This window comes from Epinephelus moara, chromosome 16 (genome assembly GCF_006386435.1).
Source record: "Epinephelus moara isolate mb chromosome 16, YSFRI_EMoa_1.0, whole genome shotgun sequence".
Classification (NCBI taxonomy): domain Eukaryota; kingdom Metazoa; phylum Chordata; class Actinopteri; order Perciformes; family Serranidae; genus Epinephelus; species Epinephelus moara.
This window is the reverse complement of record NC_065521.1, coordinates 24,337,355-24,361,639: the sequence shown is the minus strand read 5'-3', so window position 1 is coordinate 24,361,639 and position 24,285 is coordinate 24,337,355. Positions and strand designations below refer to the sequence as shown.

The following is a 24,285-nucleotide window of genomic DNA, read 5'->3' as shown; positions in this document are numbered from 1 at the left end:
TACCGACATATCCCATGAATCTTAACTGGGATACCCTTCACTCTAAAAAAGGTCTAATTCGGAATAAACTGAATATGCTGTTTATATGACACACATTAAATTAAAGATACTGCCATAAAATAATAGTGGAATATTAGTGTGCATGTAAATGGAGTCACTGAACAATTTATGTTTCTATTTATGTCCAAAAATAGTCCAATTTAAACATTTTGAGTGTAAAAAAAAACAAGAATTTGCCTTTACTATACTTCATTAATTTACATTTTTAATTGTAGATGCCTGTAAGTCCAGAAAAATGCAGAGAACAAGATCTCATATTTTTTAACCAACTTTAAGACTGATTCTGGTGTTATGTAGGAATATGGTTATTAAAGTGAGTTAGGTTCATCTACATTTTGTCAACAGGTAAAAAGTATAAAGTAAAAATATGTATACAGAAGTATAAAGTTCAGTGGTAAGTTTAAAGATTTTTGGATAGGTAGAACACTTACATCTATGCAGTGTTTCACTTTATTGTTGGGCTTTTGGTCTATTAGACCTTCATCAGAACTTACTAATGTTTCCAGCACCTTGCCAAGACTGAGCCGGGTGGAGTGGCAGCTATTCTGCATCAAGTCTAAAGATTTTTAACAAAAGGAATGTGAACTTTGATGCAGAAGAGCTTAACTCATTTAGACAAAAATGAAATAAAAGATGGATAAATATAATAAGAAAAAATGTTTGTGGCAATTAAGAACTCAAAAGTTCAAATTTCAAACTATGTAATGACTGTTAGGGCCTAATTTCTTTATCAACACAGCAAGAGGGTTCCCGGTTTATATCCAGGGTGGGGGGTTTGAAACCTGGGTGGGGGAGCCCTTCTGTGCGAAGTCTACATGTTCTCCTCGTGTCAGCGTGGGATTTCTCCAGGTACTCCGGCTTCCTCCCACAGTCCAAAGACATGCAGGTTAATTCGTGACTCTGAACTGCCCGTAGGTGTGAATGTGAATGGTTGTCTGTCTCTATGTGTTAGCCCTGTGATAGTCTGGTGACCTGTCCAGGGTGCAAAATTAAGACATTATGAATACTTTTTAAGAATCAGCAGAACAAAGCAAACAAAACATACACTTTATTCTCTCAGCTACACTGCCTCACCACATTTGACCAAAAACTGACTAACTGCGAGTCTTCAGAGAGTCTTCTGTTGAGATTGCAGCAAATCCAAAGAAGACATCTAAACTTAAGACAAACGCACAAACTTTATAAATGTTCATTAAGATGTAGTTTCTTTAATTAAAACTGCAGCACTGTAAGTGTTCATAGTATTCCACTTGGACATGCATGGAAAAGTAAATATATTCATATAGTACAGATATGTACAGTACAAGGACAATTTTTGAAATCATCAGTCCAACAATGGGAGTGTGAAAAACCATTAATACACTATATGCAACTTTCACATGGTTGCATTTTTCATTAAATTGCTCTTTTCACAACATTTCTAGGTAACATCAATATGCCAAAGACTGTGATGACGATTGTTAGTTTACCAATTACAAAAATAAGTTAGGACAGTCAAAAGACAACCAAATTCCTCTTTAGAGTTAAACAACGGGGGGTAAAATCACTTTTTGAAAAAGACATTTTTTCTGTAGAGAAACCAACCAAACAAAAGAGAAATCTGTGTTAAAGAAATTAGTTTCTATATTCATCAGTACAATCAGAAGCATTATGACAAAGGTTGTATAGTGCTGAAAATAGCACGGGACAAAAGAAGACAACGACAGAAAAGGTGCCAATGACATGAATTACATGAAAACATGAAAGCTAAATATAGTTTGACTTTTCATTTCATATGAACAATCGTCTATAAGGGACTGCCAGCCGAATATAGCGCCAGCTCCGAAATACAACAAAATGCCGGGGGTCGCCATTGGGACTGTAGGACGAGAGGTTCAGTCAAAAGGTGAAAAGGTTTTAAAGTTGCTGAGCAAACTCCCATTAACATATACAGTACAGATAGGAGAAAATAGATTTTCTTAAAAAAGGATCTGATATCTCTGAAAAAGACTGCGAGAACTGCAAAAACCAAAAGAACAGAAATACAAAGCAACAATAAACTTGTATTATTTTAGTGCATAAAGACATGCCCTTGTGTTAATGGACAGATATCTTGTTTTTGAAATATCACATCTTGCAAATATATGATCGTGTTATACCAACCGAGGGAGAAACGTGTACAGGAACAAGGAACAAGAAAAGCAAACTCCTTATTTAGGTTTTTCTGTAAAAAATATACTGATATCTTGGTAAAACATCTGGGTGGGGTTTCTAAAGAACAGGATCTGATCTTTTCCCCTCACTCCTTTACCAGTGAAGATGTGTTTGCTGTGTCTCTCCACCAGATGACAGACAAGTATTGGATCATTTCACGTCCCTGAAAAGAGACTAATGGCTAAAATAACCATTAATTTTAAAGGCTTCAAGGAATCTTCAATGAGTGAATATTTTGTTTATCATTTGATGAAATTAACAAATTAAGACATATATTTCCTAAGGCTCCTTTGTTTCTCACATGAGCAAATCTTTTTTGGGGATATCGGAGGCACCAATGTGATCTTAAGGCAAAAATCATCAGACATTGTGTGTGAGCGTAAGTGCAAGTTGACAAGCAGTGATATACTGGAGATTGTGTCACTGTGACCTCTGAATCACAAAATAACAGTCAGGCGTTTTACTTCCTGCCACCGTAACGACACGCGGTGGTCTTTGGAGATTCAGATAATCTGATTTGTGGTCATTATGGCTTAGTTTAGGTTTGGTAAAGAGCAGAGAGACTAAGGGGTTCATCGCACTTCCAACGAGCAGCAAGGATGTGCAACCATCCTGAGAAGTGTGAAAATAACAGTTACAGTAAGTCCAGGGCCCACACAGAGAAACACCAGAATACTTTCATATAAAATGGAAAAGGCGTCCACTTACATACCGATAAACAGCAAAAACCTGCCTGTTTCAGAGGAAAGTGAGGAGGAGAGGTTGAATTCCCTTCAGGTAAAAAAAGAAATTGCTCAAACAAACTAATTTTAAGGTAAATACACTGTCAATGCAACGTATTTTGGTTCTGAGGACTAATCTGGGAGGATTAATTAAAAGAATATAGCTGCACATAGCTGTATCAAGAACATAACACCCTAATAGAAAAAGTCACATGCTAACAATCCAGCTATTAACGTATCAGATTAGGAATAGGCAAACTGCTATGTTCTGATGTACATAAATATATACGCACAGAGCTAATCACACACACAGTTTATCAATTTTATCATAAAGGGGAGTAACTGAGGTAAGGTTTTTGGGTCCATGTTGAGATCACCATCAGGTGGAACCATTTACAAAAGGTTTGGGTGAGTGTTTGAGATCTGAGTCACTGACGTCTAGACACCTACTGCATCTCCGGAGCCGAGGATGTATAGGGACGTATGCTGTGATGGCATGTGTGGGTGTGTGTGTGCATGGCTAAAACATCGAGGCGCACAAGGCACTATTCCCTGCTGAAAACAGTGTACAGCCCTGCGTGTTGTTTGGTATCTGATTTGATCGAGAATGTTTATGCAACACCTGTGTGTTAGAAACTGTGCACATGTGCCCACATGGGAAGTTCATTATGGCAGTACACTTGGAGCGATGCAGTCCTACAGTCCAGTGAAGAGTCATTTTGACTGAGGGTGAGGAGAGATGAGCGGGGAAGCACAGAAGGGGGAAAACGAGGATGGGAAGTTGGAGTCCAGCCCCTGTAGTCTATGGCAAAGTGAACAGGAAGCTCTCTCAAAAGTCTCAGTCCATTCCCAGAAGGCTGCTGCTAAGCTCCAGGCCACAGCATGATGGCTCCGCAGGAGGGTCAGAGAGAGCAGAGTAGCACAGCAAAGGGCGAAGGGGAAGATGAGAAATCTGGACTTCTAGATTGGGGAAAGTGGGGAAGGGAGAGGGGGGGTGTCCGCTGCTCTTTTTTACCCCTGGTTAACGAGTGCGAGCCAAGTCTGGGCCGTGGTGGCATCGCTCATCATCTGGCAGCAGATTGAGACTGTGCAGCCATGATAATGTGAGAGGGTCCACTCTCAGCCCGCTGCTGCTGGCCCATTCCTGCCAGCACAGACATTGCCATGGCCTCAGCTGCTGCCCTTGAGCTCAGGCCGTTGTGCCCCGCGGAAGGGCTGTGTGCCAAAGAGCTGTGCTGGATCACCGGGGCAGGGGAACCTGTAGGCTCTGAGGTGTCTTTCATGCTTTCCTCTGCAGCTACACAGAAAAAAGACGACACAAGTTCAAATTAATACTTAAACACGCAAATGCAGCTCACTTTTAACCTTGAATACACTCCGTACTCCCCTTTCCAAAAAGCTGCAGACATTATCCTTGTTGTTTAGCAGCTCTTTTAATAGTATCCCCAATGCATTTAAGAATTCTGTCCTGAATAATTCTGAATGAGAAAATAAATACAAAGAGCAACCAGGTGAGTAACATGGCATCATTTTAAAAAAGTTCACCTAAGTAGGCAGTCTTCTTCTGTAGGGTGGTCACAGGACAGTCCTTGTGGGCCAGTAGCAGCTGCTTCAAATGAGCCACCTCGTTTCGCAACATAGACACTTCATTCTGAGGGATCAGAAAATAAGCACATACAAAACTTTTCAATAATTAATAGAGCAAAGATACTCAACCAACTTTGCCCAGGGGCCGCTTTTGCAAAATGGCAGCAGGCCCAAGGCCAGCTAATAAATGAACAATAGTATTCATCAGAAATAATAAATAATAAAGCAAACATTAAAAATATTCATAACTGATCTTTCTTTAAAATCTTTATTTTCAAGATAAATGAATGCCAAGAGGCAAATCGCAGTCATGGCAGCCCTGCAGAGGTCAGGTGTGCACAGGGGCATTTCTAGGATTTTAAGAAGTATTTCACTGCTAGAAAGATGGAAACTAGGATGCCTATGCAGTAGAAAGGCACAAATACTATTAAAATGGGTGCTACAGAACCAGAGAAAACAGAGAAAAAGGATGCTTTGCTAAAGACGTAGAAAACCTTCAACTACCAGAATGCCCTGTGCCACCCCAGACTAAAATAAACCTCCCACTGGTGGGCGACGTAATGCGAATTTGTTCGTTAAAAACAATGGCGACTGGCCGGCAAGAAGCAATCTTGTATTACAGTTAAATTGTGAGCCAAAACATGCTTATGAAAATATTTGAGGCGAGAGACAGACAACTAAGTAACAGAATCTGGGTTTAAATTTTATCTGCATTTTTACGGTTTGATCTCAGGTTTTTGCTGACTCGTTTTCACCATGCAGGAAACAGTATTGCGCCAGCTTCCTGTTCACAAACTCTCACGATTGATCTGTGTCTATGCTCTTTGCGTCCACGGTGGGGGCATGGGTGGCAGGGCACTAGTTAGATGGAAGGAAGTTTGCCACAGTTCATTTAAATATACTACACACATTGTTCTGATGCAAAGCTGGAGGGAAAATCAGCGAAGTATTTCTTAAATGAGGTTCAGAGTTTAGCCCAGACCTGTCGAGGGGTCCAGGGGATCCTGCCACAGCATTTTTTTTTCTTATTTTGATGAACAAGCTCTATTTCAAAGCTTTTTAATGCAGAATTCTTATCATATTTAGATATACAGTTTAACCATAAGAAAAATCATCACTTACTCTGGGTTATATTATTAAAAACAGTTTTTTTTCTTTTGTGGAGTTTTTATGTTTTCAGACAAGAAAAGCTCTACAGAAGTAAACAGTCTGGTTTCCACTACAGTCCAGCCGGCGGTGGAGAAACGGTCATGAAGTGTAAAAATAACCTTAAAACCACCAAATAACACAATAAAGATGTGAAACAAGTTTTAGTGAGTCCAACAGTTTCAAGTCCTGTATCCTCAACCACTTGTAAAATTACCTTACACTGCCTGAAACTGATGGAAAACACCTCGCAAACTTCCACGACAAGTTGAAAGCCTGTCGACTCTGCACAGCGAGTGTGACTACGCAGACACTAACACAGGCCTCCCACAGGCCACATTTCATCCCCGCCCACCCACTCCACAGGCCCACTCACCGACAGTGAGACGTTCAGGGTGCAGAGCTCCTCAGCCTTCTTCTCTAGGGAGCTGACCCACAGTTTGCGTTTCTGTCTGCAGCGCGATGCTGCGGCCCTATTCCTCTCGAGGAAACGCTGCCTTCGCTCATCTGGGTCATCGTCTGCCGTCCGCCGCCGACGCCCACCTGTAGGCTGTGCTGGAGATACCTAGAGGGAGAAGAGGGCAAAGGGTGAGAGGGAAACAGAGAGACAGGGAGGGGAGCGGAAGACAGACAGAGAAAAGGGAAGTTTGAGTCATAGTTTCATTATTTTAGTCAGAGCACATTATAGTCATCTCTCGACAAGTACAGCCCAATTTTCTGGAACTAAAACAGGTGATAGGACATACATAAAACACGGTTTAGCTCAATTTCTTTTGGTTATGTCTTAGATTTTCCAAACTCAGTGAAAGGCAGGTGACTACAGACAGCACAGTGTACCTGAGGTTGTGCAGGTGATGGAGCATCTGGATGTTGGACGAGCAGCTGGCTCTGCTCTGCCCTCTGAGGTACCATGGGGCTGCCACCCATAGACATGACCCCCATGCTGTGTCCTGACGGGCTCTGCTGGGACAGTGCAGCCTTCAGACGCTACAGGAGAACAATGACATCAAAAACATCAGTGACAAGCACAGGAATTTAAATACACACCCCAAACCATGTTAACCCATCGACTCATTTACAGTATCAGCAACAATAACTTGGCCTGAACCTCCGTTACTAATCTTCAATACAGCCTAAATTAAGTTGTTGATCACACTTGTGCACCAGATGCACTGAGGGATGAAAGCTGATTTATCTCTAGTGACAAATGTTTGTGCCGTGGTAATGCATCTGCTTCTCCAAGATCTCTCATGTTTTCATAACATAATCAAATAAGCTCCAGGTTGTGTTGCACTTTGCTTCAGGAGAAACCTAAATTCTGGAGGGCATGAATTCTGAAAAGGTGCTCTAATTCTGCAGAGATCAGCGCCCATGCTGACCTGACAATGTCTCACAGTTCCAGCTCGTTTTCAGCAGCACATTCATGTGCCATCCTGCTCTTACTTCAGCTCTGGAGGCTTTGCAGCTGGTAGGTACTTTCTTAAGTTATATGTTCCTGGAAAATTTTTCAGAAGATGTTGCCTTGTGATATGGTGATTTATCCAGCTGGGAGTAATGACTAGAAAATAAGTGACTGTGAAGGCATGAAACAGGTCTACAGCACACAGAGTGTCTAAATTTCTGCATTGTATCAGGGGTTTTGAGTGAGTTAAATATCTTCTTGATCTCACTCCCATATTAAACTGCAAAGTTGTCCACTAATATCACTAACTTTAGCTAACAGCACTATCACTGATGACATAACGTAATTCCCATGACACTCGCGAGGTGCCACTAGTTGCTATGACACAAGTAGCTTTCGACAAGATGTCATTCCTGACCTGCAGTAAGCACATGGTGTATTAAATGTAAGCTATTAAAATCAAAGTATTGAAATATAACATGGATGACTACAATGAGTATAATGTATGCATTTGATATCACCTTCAGGGGCTGCACAAAATGTTTCTGAGGGCCACCACTGGCCCGCAGGCCGCACTTTGAGGAACTATGTGCCACAGAGTGCCCTCAAAAATTCCACAACTGAATAAAAAACTAGTATCCACGTACACTACTTTCTGCCAACAATACCACAATGTAATGTGCCTCATTTTGTGTGTGCCAGAAATTACCATTGTGTGACTCCACATCTGTCAGTGAATAGTAAGTGTCCAAAATCTGAATTTAAAGCTCACCAGAACTGTTTATCATACAGGGAATAGTGATCAATGAACCCAGGGCCATGTGCAGGGGTGGACAGTAACAAAGTACATTTACTTGAGTACAGTACCTATGTATATTTAAAAAAAAAAATTAAAAAAAAAAAAAGTATCCTTCTGACTCTGATACATTTTTATGAAGGTCAGCAAATTAATGTCCTTTTCTGTCCTGTTATGTTCAATAGGCCATACCCTGTGTTCCTCAGAGGAGAAAAGACAATCACAGTGAACTACTCCTCCTACGCCTGTCAGTAAAGTTCAAAGTGCATGCTGCATTTTTTGAAAAGTTCGTTTTGAACTTGGTGGTGGTAATGGTGGCTACAGCAGATACAAATGACAATTCCTCACCCACCAGAGCGCCCATCTGGAGTCCATGTTTAAGACTGTTCAAATATGTTTGCTCTGTTTAACACACACACACAAACCTCACCAATCCCTATAAAAAAGTTGTGTTAGAACCCCGCCATGCTGTTTTGTGTGAGTGGAGTGGGGGGTTTTATGTAAAAAATGTAACAATAGCTGTTCATTTATCGATTTAGTTGCATTTCTGTAGGCATTTCTATACACTTTCTAGCATATTCTATAAGCTTTTTATTCTACAGGTGCTACAATCAAGTCAGTGCATTCAGTAGGTTGTGTCAGAGTCATTTGGTTCTGCAATGTGGCAACAATACAGCAATGCTTTCACATTAAAAAAAACAAAATGTACTCATAAAAGTCCTCCAGTAATTGCACACAAGTACAAATCTGACTTAACAACTTTCACTTGTATTGAAGTAATACTTGACTTGGAGTATCTATCCTGTGACTCAAGTGAGGGAGTTGTGTAATCTGTTCACCACTGTCCATGTCCGTGACTCGGCTAACAGAACATTCTGCACACACAAAAACACCCCTAGCCTTCATTTTTTACAACTGATCTTCCACTTATGACTAAAGGAGCACCAAGTTTGTGTAAATAGCTGGATGTACTAAAGTGGATACTTTGTGTATGTTGTAATACTGTAAACAATGATTGTAAACTCAGTCTCATTTGAAATACAAGTGATCCTTAAATAGAGCTCTGTGTGCACATTGCAGAATCATTAAAGCAGTTTAAACTGTTTTTTGTTGTGTAAGGGTTAAATAAAGAAGTAACTGCAGTAAAAAGTCATATGATGAAACTTAGCCAGTGCAGAGGAAGACTGGAGGGTGAAGATGAAGACAAAAAGAACAGATAAGCAGATATAAATAGTGAGCTAATCTAGTGCTGACCATCTTGGCCTCTGAGTGGATGCTGTAGCCAGAGGGGGAGTTAGAGCCGCTGCTGCTGCCTCCCAGAGGAGGACCGGGGATCCCAGGAATGTTGGGTACCATGCACATGGGTCGGGCCAGCTGGAGACCACATAAGATTAGATGCACAAATACACATGTATTAACAACTTGGACCAACTTCTTAACTATACAGTTGAAATACAGCATATTTAGACTGTTGCTCTGCCTTACATTGATGACAGACTGCATCTGTACCGGACCAGGGAGCACAGGCACTGCCTGACCAGAGGGAAGCATCATCATAGGGTAGTGGCTGGTTGGTGAACTACAGGCAGAAGGGAACAGGAAGTTCAGTCGTGTTTATATAAATTACAATTTTTATACTAAAATGTTTCTGTTACATAGCAACTAGCACCATTTATGAAAAAAATATCTACTTAAACCCCACAAAATCCAGTTACATCCATCATTAGTCATCCAAGCTGTGCATACCACAACCATCTAAACTCAAAGCAATGTAAGTCAAATTTCACTCAAAACCACAAGATACAGCAGACTGTATATCCGATTAATGATTCGGAAATGTATAGTTGCACCAAACGAACATATTAAAACGTGAGCAACCACAAAAAGCATGATAGCATAGGTTTTAAAGGTTCCCTTATAAGCATCATATATGTTCAACACAGGGTTGGAACAGCAGATAGAGAATATGGGAATGTGGAGTGTGTGTGGAAAATGTGTCTTTTAAATGAGACCATATGCTTTTCCTTATTTTCTAACATATATATAAAATTAAAATGTCAGATGTTCATGTTAAACATGGCCACAGTTTTAAAATAATGAGGTAAACATATGTAAAGGTAATCCCTGTGAGCCAAAACCTGAGGCTTCAGATCACTCTGAAAAATCTGCTCCAATGTTTTTTCTACTTTGTCTACAAGCTGACATCAGCCTGTGGTGTATTTCTTTACGCAGTCATCTGCTCCAAGCATACCACTGCGTGTTTTCATGCTACTGTGATTAGTATTTACATTACGTAGCCTACACTGCTACACAAAGCTACATGCTAACAGGGAATAATGTAATCTTGATTGTTGATGTTGTAAATGTCTCCCTGAATTTAGATCAGATTCCTGCTGGAACATGTCTGGTTATGTTTAGAAGCTAGGCGCTGAAACAGAGCGCTCTCAGACAGAGGGTGACTACAGGTGTTCCAGCACAGATAGTATGAGGAAATTAAGTTTTTTTAACATTAAAGCATGTAAACATTTCAAGTATAAACCTGAAAATGAGCATAATAGGTCCCCTACTCAAGGCAGTCATCAGAGGTCAGTAGAGGGATGCTGAGTTTGACTCACCCCAGAGTCCGATTGGAAGGTGGTGCCTGTGTGATGACAGATGTGGGTGACGGCATGGTGGGCTGAAGGGAATCAAAGCCCAAGTGTAGTGGGAGGGAACCTGGACGCACAATAGTCGGGGTGGGGGCTGAACTCCTGGGTGGTGTGTCCTGGGAGAATAGCAGTGAAGTAAGAACATCACTCAAGGATCCACCCTCCTCTCTATACACTCGTGCAGTCCCATTCTGTCCTACCTTTGCTTTAACCAGGGGCTCTATGTCTGACTCTTCAGAGATAGATTCAGGACTGCTTGGTGGCAAGGAGTCAACGTCTACAGGTTCCTCCTCTTTCACCTTCACGTCTGATTGTGACTGCATGCTCATGTCCACAGCCACAGAGTTGGGAGCAGGGAGCTGAGCAGGACAGAGACGGTGAGAGGGAGATAAAGAGTGTAAGTTCACTCGACGATACTCCCAGACTACGGTACATTAGTAAAAAGGAAGCAAGTTTTTATCACACAAACCAAACAACCACAGCACCACTTCATGAAACACTATTGTAAGTGCAATAAAACACACTGACCTACTTAAATAAAGTCATCATAACAAGCTGCGGCAATAAATCTAAATTATGAGAATACACAAGCAAAGTGCACAAGGCAGGAATTTCTGCAAGCAATACATTTTGACTACATCAACACTTGAGGTAAGAAAGAAGGAAGTAAAAAGTAATTTTGCACTATGTGGGAGTCTTGTAGGAATTTCCACTAGTTTCTGTAAATAATAATCCATGAAGGCACACACACACGTACGCACACAGATGAAAACATTCAGAAAATCACCAAGCCTTTCTTACAGAGTTCTTTGCTCTCTTGTCATCGTCGTCTTGTTCGAAGGAGCTGGCCAGCTCGTTGAACAAACCAACCTCCTCGCAGTTCTTTAGGAAGCGGGTGGGAGTAGGTGTCTGGTCTGATAAAAGGGAATGAACACAGATAACTATTCAAAGAAACGCTTTCACACTTAGTTCTCACCCAGCATTTAATATAGAAATCCATGAAATAAATGTGTCTTTGGAGCTGCTTTTTTCCTTGAGACCGCAATTAAAGTGTTGGAACACAGTGACGCAATCAGTCTTCATCTGAATACTGTGAGATATTATTTAACAAAGAGGAAGAATAGAGCTGTGTGTTGTTCTCATAGACCAACGGTACCTGCAATAATGACAGAGTCGGTCCTAGCTGGACCAAATTTCAGTGTCATCTCATGCTTGTGTTTGTGTACAGCCAAGTGGTCCTCATTGGTAAACCTCTGGAACAGGCAAACAGAAAGACAAGAGGAGAGATAAGTACATCATATGAAGCAGCCTATGGGTAATTGTCAACTTGTCCTAGTGACTTTAGGAAATAGCCTGCAGTACCTTAGCCCAGATATCATATTGCAATAATCACAGACAGATAATCTCTTGGAGATGTAGCACAACACATGCAGCCTATTCTGCATATGTTATACAACCATAAAGAACACTATATCTGTGGTGTACAATTCCTCATAAAGCCCTGAATGGGCCCATTAAAGCCGCAGGACATGGGCTCAAATATCTTAACACAAACTAGAGTTATCTAGAAAAAGACAAAAGGCTTATATGGATAACATCTGAAATACTTTTTACAGCACACAAATGTAGGCATAGAGTAATGGTTGAAAATGTCAACAAATTGTCAAAGAAGTATGAAAACGACTGGTATGGAGAAATACCAAAAGCAAACGAGTTGATACATCACAACAGATACTGCAAGTGTGAGGTGTTTTCATCGAGAAAAATCCATTTATTGTGTTAGTCCGACTAAAACCAGACTTTTAAATTACATGTGAACTTGTTAGTCCAACTGAAAATTCTCAAAGTCGGACTAACACACCTAGATAATGCGACTGAGAGCCAAATTACTCCTGCATGTATACACCTAATTGGACCAAAACTGGATTTGGCACTCTGCGCATGCTCCACAGTTTCCACTCCGGGCTTTGACCCAGAAGTCAAATAGCATTAAATGCACAACAGAAGAAGAAGCTGGTAACAACATGGTGAAATCTACATCTAGAACAGAGCAGTTTTGGACGGACGAGGAGACACAGTTCATGCTGTTTCAGCTGAAAGAGTTAAATATTTTAAAATACATAAATGAGAGGAAAACACGGAATGGCGACCTGTTCAAAAAAAGTGGCCGAACAGCTGGACGATGCCTGATTATTTGGTCTGTGTCGTAATAGGTCAATCAGAAAAAGGTCCAATGCTAACAAGGTGAAAGGGGGCATATTGCCACATATCGTGCGGAGTAGGACATACCTTGATCAATTAATCGATTCCCCTTCCTGTGCTTGTATACTGGGAGAAGGACAGTAGTGCAATTAAATGGGCTGGTAAAGCTATAACCGTAGCGCGACTAAACTGTGCATGTAAACATACTGACTGTGGTCACAGTAGTCACTGTATAAAGCATGTGAATGATGTAAACTGTGTCTCAGAAAGGCTCCACATTAGCCTATGTTCTGTTATTTCCTAACAGGTGTCCACAGCAGAAACTACAGGAGGTCTGGTACTTGGGCAAATCAGACTTTTGGAAACAGCACCAAGAGCCATCGTCTGAGACACGGCACTTCTTCTTTGGAGAAGTGGTGAGGTGAATCACACGTAGGAGGAATAATCTTGGCTCTGGTACCAGCCTATTCACCAGTCGCTGCAGCCTATTTTGGGGGCCGCGTTGCAGTTGCGAGTTCAGTCGTGAGAGAGTGAAGTGGAAACACAGTCAAGTGTCAGGGGGCTTATTTTTAGCCCTACCAGGCAGCATCACCAATACAACTACATGTCTCATTTGTCTCTTTCCTCTGAACAACGTGGCTGGATCTCGTGGAGGAAACTATCTCCAACTAATCTCCCTGCATGAGATACTGGCAGCTAGGATTACCGCTCGCCACACAGGACATGCCGGCCATCATATAATGGGGGGCTGTTTTTGTTGTTGTTGTTAACGTGGTAAAAGGAAAACCCTGGGCAAAGCCAGGAGTCAATCATGCTCGTTCTATTATGGGCATGATTCAGACTTTCCTGGTAGACAACTGTTGGTTGTAAAGAGCAGAAGTAAAGCGGCATTTGGTCATAAGGCGCTTGTATGTATCATAAAGGATGTTCTGTGTCTGTGTGTACACAAATAAATATAAAAGATGACTAATGTAAAGGCAGCACGTGTCTACGCTTCATAACAATTTGTCAGTGATACATAGGATAGTATAAACTGTAAGACTAAAACATATGCAAATTTTTAGATTTTAATTATCATTAATTAATTAATATTTTTCTTGTTTGCCTGTTTGTGTTTTGACAACATTTAAAGCCCCCTTTTACACTGCCTGTTTGAGGTAGGAATGTCATGCTGCTATTCTGCCTTGCCGTTCCTTAAAAAAAGTACACTCGCAGACTGGGGGGACAGAGTTGTCTCGCCTTTAAGCCTGCAGTGGAGGGAGTAACAGCGCAGAACTGACGTCTGTGTAAAAGGGACAGCTGGCAGGACGGGATGAGTGTGACATTTCAACTACATGTTATGTGTGTGACCCACCACCGGGAGATTTAAAAAGCAGCTAAGAGCTGTTAGCAGATAACTCAAACAAGAAGAACAGCAGGAGACACTGAGGTCCAAGAGCTTCTTAGCCTCACGAGCAGAGGACGAGATGAGCCGCCACATAACAGGGACGGTAAATGACTGTTATTGCCATGTTATGTCACTGTTATTGTTTAGAAAGCACTGCCAACACATGTTACATGTCACACAAGAGGCTGTCGCTATTGTGTTTAATGTCACACCTGTCAAGCCTCCTTTGCTTGCGGGATGCCAGCAAGCTATCTAAAATCAAACACTGGTGCTGCTGTTGCTTGGTTCTGTGTCAGAAAGTGAAGGCGGCGTAATGAAGGGACTTCGCAGCGGCCGTGTTTCGCTATCTCTGTGTACAGTTTTTGTACAGCTTTTCATTATCAATGGACCTCAATGAATGCATGTAATAGGTGTGGGAATGTCACATGAGAGATGATTTAACAATTATCGCCACATCTTGATGCATCAAAATTTTTTATTTCTATGCGATATGTTTTTCTTACTGTGACTACTTGCTACTTTTAAAACAGCATATTTTCAACTGTCCATAGTTTAAGAAAGTGCTTTCCCTACTGTTAGCTACTGAAAGAAAGAAACGAAACGCTTTATTTTGCTAATGTATGTGTTTCATTTCAGCTCAGTGTGAGAGTCTTTACTGAGGTTTACGGGCAATTACAGTCGCACAGCTAGTTTCTCTCCTCTCTAGGGCTCCGCTTTCTCTACACACACAGTCGGAGCGGGGCACAGGAGGACTGGAGAAATAGGTGAAGTGAATGTTACTCGAGATAACGACAAGTCGTTACATTCCGTACAATTATTCAGCCATTACCTTTTATTAATGCAATAGTGGTAACAAAACGTAAACATGGTTTACGGAACAGTGATGCACACGTTTACGGGCGATGTGTATAGGCCATGGGTGCGGGTGATGTTTCTGGGTGATGTGTTCAGGCAATCATAATGTCGACAATTGGGTTTTAAATTTCAGATTATTGACCTTTTGCCGCATCGAGACATAATCTCTCAGGAGAGAATTGCGATACCGCTGAGAATCAAATTTTTCCCTCCCATATAAAAAGGGTAATTCGCTGGTTCAATCCCACAGATCTCATCATAGGCAGCTTTTTTTTGCCAAACAATCTGATAAATTCACTGTGCGCGACCTACGTAACACCAAACTGCAGCTAAACAAAGCTAGTGAAAAACGCTAGCTCATTACTGGAGCATTAAGCAGCTACAGAGTCAGATATTTCCCGCAGAAGTTGTCAGAGAACAAAACAGAGCAACAAGAGAATGAATGTTAGATTCAAATTTGTCACACTGGACAGAAACACTCCAAATTATTGATAATATTGCTCCGTGGAAACACACAACATTTATGTCCCAGCTGTAGATCTGCACTGTCATTAATGTCACTTTGCCTTGAAAAGCTTCCATGTAACTCTGTTGTTTTAACTGACACATAAATTAATAATGATACCTTCAAATGAAATATGCAGGGTATTTACATCACAGAAACATGTCAAAGTAAAGTTAAAATGTTCAGGGAAAGGTTCCCTCGGTGTCCATAATGTTCTGAGATGAAAATAACCAAACAAATCATCATTAATTTATCCAACACACACGTTTAACTGCTTTACATGCCTGTTGTTCAAACCACAAATCCCCTGTACAACAGATTGCCTCTGATCACAGAATGGAAGACGGTTTATGAATCATAAATGTTTGTTAACCACATAAACACTTTCTCCCTCCAGACCCCGGGAGAGATAATCCATCACTAGCTCCGAGGATATCGCACCCAAAAGGATCAGACAGCTAATAGAGCACAACATCAGACATGATGTTTCCTGTGTTGAATAATCATGAGTCCTAGAACACACTAGTTTTAATTTGCTGTGATATCAGACCAAGCCCCGACAATTCACCACGTTACTGGCATGTGAGAGCACTGTTGGCACTCAGCTGAGTCACTCCCGTGGCTCAAACCTGTGTCTGCAGGCGCTAGAAGTCAACAGTGACAGGTTGAAACAATAACTGTGCTCTGATTACTCACTGGAGCTTCCAGTGAGTCATTGCTGAAGGAGACAGCATTTGTCTCACAAGACAGCATGCTAGCTAGAATGCTATCGGTGTGATGATCGTTAAAAGTGTTGCATAAATCATAGCCAGTTGGCTCATTCTGGCAACGAGAGAAAAGTGTGATAAGTCTTTTTCAGGGTTCTCAAGTTATCTCGTTGTATAAATGAAGCTTTATTCTACTCAATTCAAGTGTCTGAAGTACAATATCTTTTCTGTTTTGCAGTTAATTCTTTGGGGCAAAATACAATTACTCATAACTAGGTACAGTCAACTGCTGGAGAGTACTTACAGAAGGGCAGAAATACCCGGCACCACACACATGCACACACCTGAAAGCCAGGACAAGTAGGGAGAAGACTTACCTGTCCACAGCCAGGAGCGTTGCACACAAAAGGTCGGTCGTCCCCCATTTTTGCAAAGAGCTTGCAATGTAACTGTGGGAGAGGAGAAGAGGAGAACATTGCTGCCGCTTTCTGCGATTTGTGAAGTGGCAAATCCTGAAAACAACAAAACAGGGATGCTGTGGCTTGTAGTCTTTAGTCTGAGCAGGAAGCCGAATGCTATTTAAAAATAACCCTGGCAAAGAGGAAAACATGCACAGAGGCAGCGAGACGAAGTTTCCCTGGTGATACTTCCTTCACACAGGGGGGCTTCTGGTTGGCCAATGAGGTGGCGCTTACATGAGAGAACGACAGCTAGCGTCTACACAAAGACATCTCCCTCTCCTTCTGTCTCATTTTCCCTCACTTCCAAATCCCTCCTTCTCTCATTACCACTCCCTCTCCTCACCTCTCAAGCACCTCCCAACCTTTTACCTTCTTGTACCCCTCACTGGATCTCTACCCCTCTCTGATTCAGCTGTTTCTCTGTTCGTACAGTCTCTGTTTCGGTCATCTCTGTCCACTTTCTGAACTCTCGTGTAAATCCACATCACAGATATCTTGAGACAGGCAAACACTGACCTTACACCGTACCTCACCTCTACTCGTTGTCCTGTTAAAATCCAACTTATATTATTTTTCTGTATTGAGTTTCAAGTGACTAATGGAGAGGGTCACCAAACACTACTGAATACACTGACAAAACTCTAATTTTGGACAGAATACATGAATACTGACAATGTAATGATACTTTTAATGTGACTTTTAGTGCTTTCACATGTGGGTGAAATAGTCTCTGAGAAAAACTAATTGATAGGCAGAGGCAAAGACGACCTTTGAACTATAGTGATTATATCTTCACTTCAAGTGCACTGAGTTATATCATTATATAAATATTACATTGATGTACCTCCCACATCTACATTTGCTAGCTGGTTGCCAAGATGAATTACACTCTGCTGCTATATTAGGGCTGAACAGTGTGATCTAATAGCTATGCCTCAATACACTGCTGCATTTAACTCTAAAATTATTCATGTAATGACAATGATTTTTCAAACATATCAGTATATCATTGTACCCTTTTTATGTTGGCTAAACTCTGATATGTTTGTCCAGATTTATTACAGTACGACCAGTTTCAGTTTGGACTTTGGACTTGGGGCTCAGGCTGGGCATCAATATTATATCAACATTGTGACATGCAACTAGATATTGTCTTAGATTTTGGGTCTTGTAATATCATAAGTGTTGTCTTTTGTCGTCTTCTAAACTTACCAGACTGTTTCAGCTTTTTCATTATTTGTATTTACCCTCTTATTCATTACAACCACGTTACTGACGATTAATAATAAAAAATATTGTGTAAATATTTTGTAAAAGCAATAGTTAACCCTACAATATTGTGGCAATATCAATATTGAGGTATTTGGTCAAAAATAAATGATATTTGATTTTCTCTATATCGTTCAGACCTATATGGGGCTATCCGGTTGGTTAATGTCCTGGTGAGGTGTGTGTTGTTTAAGTTATTCCCATTTTAAGTATATAGAATTCACACAATGAAACTGCAGAGGGAGTAAATTTAGGTAAATAAGGTATTTACAATGCCGTTATTCAATGAATTACCTCGATTTTCCAGGCCTACGCTGTAATAACATAATATAAAAGGATTTTATTGGGGTGCTATTAACACAGCATAAGTATCCGTTGACGCTGCAGAAACAGAGGCACATAAGGATAGCATTGTTAGACATGTGAATGTACTGGAAACACTTCCAAAGCTTTCCTACACTACCTAGACTACAAACTAAATACTACATCCCTCTCTTCCTGAGTAACGCTATTGTCAAGAGTTAAATATGCACATGCTTATGTTTGGTTTCTCCTCCTGTTGTGCCTGAAGCTGTAGTGACATAAACTAAATCTGTGGGAGGCTCACTGCTTCTATCAGCTGTCTCCACAGAGGATAATAACTCCTCACAACGCCTCCCCCCACCATTCCCCATCCCCAACTCCACCAAACCACCCCACCCTTTGCTGCTCTGCACAGCTGAACAACACTCCATGTGAAGACAAACTGTGAAGTTTAGAAAAATAGCTTGGCGATTGAATTTAAATCAGACATTTGGAGGGTTGCTGATGTCGATGGACCAAAGACATTAATGTTTTGTTTGTGCATTCATGTTTTAGCATTCTCGACTGTCCCAAAGTGATGTCTGGCAGCTATTACACAACACTGACAGCGCAGCAACTTCGAACATGCATCAAGGACCTTGCTATGTATACACGTAGAAAGATTTCAATAAACAAAAGCCACAGACTACCGCAATACTCAATAAGGTTTCGGTAAAAGAAAGTCGTCACAAACAGGGATGGTGTCCGATTTTATAACAATATCCCTTCAAAATATACGTCTTAGATGTCTTTTGAAATCCATCTTTTAAACTTGTGTTTAATTATGATGATGATGGCATGAAAACCCCTGAACTTCTGTGTTGTATCAACTTGTTTGTAAAGCTTGTTTAATCATGTTTATTTAAAAAAAATCTGCTCATGCATAATCCAACTTAATATGTACAGCTCTTCTACAAACCGAAAGGCAACACTGGTTCAACATGTTTAGGATTGTTATATTTCTGAGTCTCTGGCCACATTAACCTCTGTTGTACCTACTACATGGATGGAGCATGTAGCCTAACATTATTGAGTGGGACAGATTATTCATTATGTTGGCGAGGCATAAATGTCTGAAAGTTTTCCCAAAGTTGAAGTCAGTATATTTTCCTCCTTCCTCCCTCCATTTCTCCCTCTGCCGAGGACAGCTGCCCCTGAGCCAACACATGATTACTGAAGCCTTGCGCCGGAATACCATGACGCCGGGCCTGTAACAGGCCTAACCGTTGTGTCTCTCAGCTCCATGTCTTTATGGAGGAAAGGGGTCTGCATCGCGTTTGCAAGCAAAAGCCCTGTCCCTCTCTGTGCAGATCAAAGGGCCGATAAAGTGGAGCAGTCTGATTTCTTGCAGACCTCCCATGCTCTGGAGAAAGGCAACAGGTTGGTGCCAGGGCCCTCACAAAGCACTCCCAATTCCCAGAGTCTATTTGGGCAGAGATGTGTCTGCAAACGAGATACTCAGTCTAGCTCGTTATACCGAGGGTGTGGACTGTGTGGGGAAATGGACACATCTGGCGTGAGGAGTGGGAACAGATTTCAGAGTTTACATCTTACTAAAGACGTGCTAGACATTAACTTGGCTGGCAGGCACCAACACGAAGAGTGGGATTTGATTTTGTGGGAAGTCCACCATAAATTTCAGATGACAGGGGTGGAAAATACAGTTTGTTTTCATAGCTGCCCCAACCAATATCTTAACGTGATTAAAACAGATGTGTTAAGGTCTTTTCTTCAACATTTATTGCTTGGCTCTTCAAAAACTGCAGCACTATCTGTAATCCTCTGCAAGATTCACATGAACACTGAAAGAAATCAAGCTGTAAATTTACTATGACTGTCAGATGCGTCTCATTGAGAATAAACTTTGAGGGTAATTAATGAGTTGACAGTGTAAAGTTTTACTGCATACAGTAACATGCTCAGCTTCATGCAGACCTCAACTCTGTGGGAGACAATAAATCAGTCTGCTAGTCACATTAGTCCTGATGCACATCACTAATATTCATTACAGACATGGATATCAAGTCCAACTATTTTCACCTCCTTTCATCCAAGGTGACATGGAAGCAGTCAAAGTGCCCTAATTCCTGTCCCTCTCATTGAGCTGCTGCCAAAGTCCCACCGTTAACTTGGATTTCTCCGACTCAGCAGGTGTAGGGGAACGAGTCCCAGCTATAATCAGCCACAGCCATCCAGTGTTTGATGCAGCCTGCTAGGAAACTGACTAAACAAACTGTATTAATAGCTTGCACCGCAGCCATGACTCTGGAATCTGAGGCTTGAATTGCCAGAGGGTAGGGGAGACCCCTCAAAAAGAAAGAAAAAAAGAGTACAGGAGGAGGAGGGAGAGAATGAAATTGTGAAATATAAAAATACGATCAGCGATTGATCAGTCGAAGGATTACGGATATTTGCTGGACCACAGGTGAGGTCCTGAAAATGTGGACTATGAGCTTTAGAGACCGGAGATCTGGGCTGTGGTTGGGTGTGTGCAGCAGCCAATATGTATTTACGTAAGTAAAGTGAACCCGAGATTTGTTAAATGGAACAAATGAAATCCTATATCCATGTCTGCATAACTAACAAGGCCTAAAAGCTGAATCCATGCAGAGCTAGCAGACAATGCAGGACAATACAGGATGGACCCAGGGCAGCTTTCTAAAATTAAATCAGAAAAACTGTGCCGAGGTTATTTGTGGTCAGCAACTTTTATAAGCACTTGCCGTGAGGTTTTTGGCTCTTACACAACAAATTCAAAGGAAAAAAGACTATATCACTTGATGTTTTCTGTCTCAAGTAGAGCCTGCACAGCCTCTAGTGCTGACTATAATTTTGCTAAATCAGTAGCTGTCAGTAAATACTGAATTAACAAACCAATGATAAAATGGACGGATTTGGATGAATAATGGATTTTTAGTAATCACTGACATCTCAGCCAAAGGCAAAAAATCGTATTTAAAATCATACATGCTGCACATTTTTTCTTTTAAACATTACATTTATTCACCGTTGTGCAATATGATTATGTTTCAGCTGCAGCAAAGAACATTTATGTTGCATAAAATTTCAAATTTATATCATCACTCAGAAAGGGTCAAGATGTTTGGCCGGCCAAAACAGGCTGCACTTTTCTCTGGTGTAACTCTATGTGATGGAATGAGGTACAACTCTGCCAAAAACATGACCTACATTCCTAATGAAGGTGTTGACATGCATGGGGATGTGGATCCTGGGGCGTTCAACAGCTCAAATTGCAATACTATGGATATCATTATTACTTGAGACTAAAACTTCTTTAGAGGCTCTTCTTACCCAGACCCAGATTATCATCACAGCATAGTCTACCGCCAAAAAAACAGGCAGGCAAATATTTTTCGTGGGGTTTCGGGCATGTAAAAGATGTCAGTGTCAAACTTAAAATCCCAAAGTCCTGCAAACTTTAGTTCCTTCTTCCAGACAACGCCGACTGCCTTGAAAAAGTTTGTCTATTTTAGCCTTCATTACTGTCTGGCGACGTACGAGCACACTTAGCCCTGCCTTTTCCCGTAACAAGACCGCCTTTTCTTCTCAGCAATTGGCTCTAAGCACGTCAGTCAACGGTATCTAACACATGCAAGGCTTTGGACCCTGTCAATAACATAGGCTAGCTGAATCTTATTGGTTAGAAACCCGAAATCAACTTTTTGTATCCACGAAAAACTAATGGCTAGCTGGTGTGGCTAGCGTTAACAACAGGCCGAACGCACATTCAAAATGTGTAATAACAGCGCTACTACCAGTTTCAACGGTGACAACAAACACACATCAACACTAATTTAATTACATCCGAAGTGAACTGCTGTATTTTACAGGCGTTACGGGCAGTCAAATTCACAAAAGCAGAAAAAAAGCTAGCAGTTAGTTGGTTAGCGGGCTGACACTTGAGTGCAAAGCGAGACAGTGGGTCCGAATGAAACGTTGTAGCTGCCACAACAGTTTTGACAATTAAACAGACGTATAGTTTTAACATTTACAAACACTTAAAACTGCCGCGCCAATCGCTACTTTGCCATAGTTTGGTGTAGTCGACATATCTATAGGGAATTTAAAGGGTAATAAAGTGTTTACAAACTCACCCTTGCGCCCCTCTCTCTGGCTCCCCTCTCCTCTCCTCTCTCTTGGAATTTGACACTCCCCTCGACGTCAAGTCATCGCGAGAATTCAGCTCAGTTCTCGTTCCTAGCCGTTAACACAGAACGTGGTCGAGACGTTGATTTCTCTACTGTGTTTCAACAGTTCTTTCGTTTGTCCTTTAATATTTAAATACCGAGGAGATTTGACCTCAGTGTATACACTGGAAAATATTACCTAAGCCAGTGTAGATACCGGAGAAAGATGCAACAGCTGTGTCCCCAACACGTGGTAGTTTAGAGCTGTTTAAGGGGGTACCCCTGCGCTTTCACTATAAAAAATTCTAACTGTATAAACACTAGACAGGCACCGTGTTAAGTGGCAACCATCAAAATGAAGATTGTGATACTGAATGATGACGTTTAGCTCAGTCCGGTCACGGAATTCAACACGTTAAAAAGTATGTAAAATCAGATTATAGCAGCCAGTTCTGCCACTCTGAACGATATCTTTTTGTTTGTTTCATGTTTGTGTGTTTTAAATATTCATAATAAGGATTTCATCTTCTAATCTACAAAGTACGGGAGACTGAGATTTTCCATGGGTTCCATATTGGCCCCATGCCAGTTGCCCACATGGATGGCTTTACCCAAGTGGACCCCACATGGTTATGTTAGGGCCACTGGGTACTAAGTGGGTATGAGCCCAGAAATTTTCATCCTGTTAACGATTCATACAAACGTACATACAAATGTTGACTGGAGGACAGTTGCAACACTTTTTGCATTTCTCTCAGTTACTCTGAGACTACTTGGACTGCACCAACAAACTTTTATATATTAAACTTAGATCTGTCTGCTAATTACCCATACTGCGTGTTTACATATGACATATCACACACAACATTTGTTTGAATGGAAGAAGTGAGACTTTGCCACTGACCCCAACCCTGGGGACAGTTGCAACATGTTAAAAATACATTGAATTTCACAAATTAACTTTTGCTTTTTGTCTTAATAAGCATAGATGGCTGAAAGTATGCATTGGTGTACAATGATATAATAGCATTATTGATTTATTTAGTAATTTTCTTTATCAAATTACAGTTATTGGGTTTTGTTTGTGGGGACTCCTCTGTTAGTAACCTTTTCATCACTTGGCATACTGAAAACAAACAGGATAAAATTTCTACTTATTATTTATTCATTACTGTTTAATAAATCGTAATGCCTTATTCTTTACTAATGGACCATTAAAATAATAAGGTTATGTTAATATAAAATAATTACATGATCATGCTATTACATTAACTCCAACGATTATGTAACTGACAATGACTTGTGTATGTATAAATGTAGGCTAACGTAATCTCATTTTATATTTTGTAATGGCATCAATATGCTAATGTAGCAGATAACAGTTGACAATTTTATATATCTGGATGAACTATCCTTTTGTGTAGGCTAATTAAAATGACTTATGCATGTTGGAAAATACTGATGCGTGGTCTGTTTTAAAATGGCTGCTTAACTTGGTTGCAGAACACCACGTGCAGGGTAGACACACTGACCTGGACACATAGTAACGATGTCACAAGTAGTAGTAGTAAAAAAAAATACCTATATACCTCCAAAATGTCTAGCATGTTTCTAATTGGAGGAATAAGAGCTGTAAGAGCTGTTGCAACTGTCCCGCACTGCAACCGTCCCCAGTCTCCCCAGCTCCCTTGTAGTGAACTGGAAGAACAGTTCTCACATTAAATATCTATAAGGCTACTACTATTTAACCATTGTATAGTCTACAACATGAAGGAAATGCAAAAACATTAACACACACACACACACACACACACACACACACACACACACACACACACACACATTAACAAACATC

The 24,285-nt window shown here is 40.9% G+C and overlaps 1 protein-coding gene across 2 annotated transcripts; it reads right to left on the bottom strand.

Annotated features, from left to right (window-relative positions):
• Nucleotides 1-1,238: 1,238 nt before the first annotated feature.
• Nucleotides 1,239-22,480, bottom strand: atf7a (activating transcription factor 7a). Of its 2 annotated transcripts, XM_050065339.1 has the most exons (12): nt 22,398-22,480; nt 16,588-16,659; nt 11,711-11,807; nt 11,356-11,468; nt 10,755-10,913; nt 10,522-10,670; nt 9,392-9,485; nt 9,161-9,280; nt 6,546-6,695; nt 6,085-6,273; nt 4,521-4,626; nt 1,239-4,272 (listed from the first exon to the last, which is right to left on the bottom strand). In XM_050065339.1, exons 2-12 carry the CDS (start codon nt 16,633-16,635, stop codon nt 4,040-4,042), a joined length of 1,458 nt encoding a protein of 485 aa, XP_049921296.1. In that variant the 5' UTR covers nt 16,636-16,659; nt 22,398-22,480; the 3' UTR covers nt 1,239-4,039. The 2 variants fall into 2 exon arrangements, with proteins under 2 accessions (XP_049921296.1, XP_049921294.1); XM_050065337.1 differs by lacking the exon at nt 22,398-22,480 and having other exon boundaries at nt 16,588-16,701.
• Nucleotides 22,481-24,285: the final 1,805 nt, after the last annotated feature.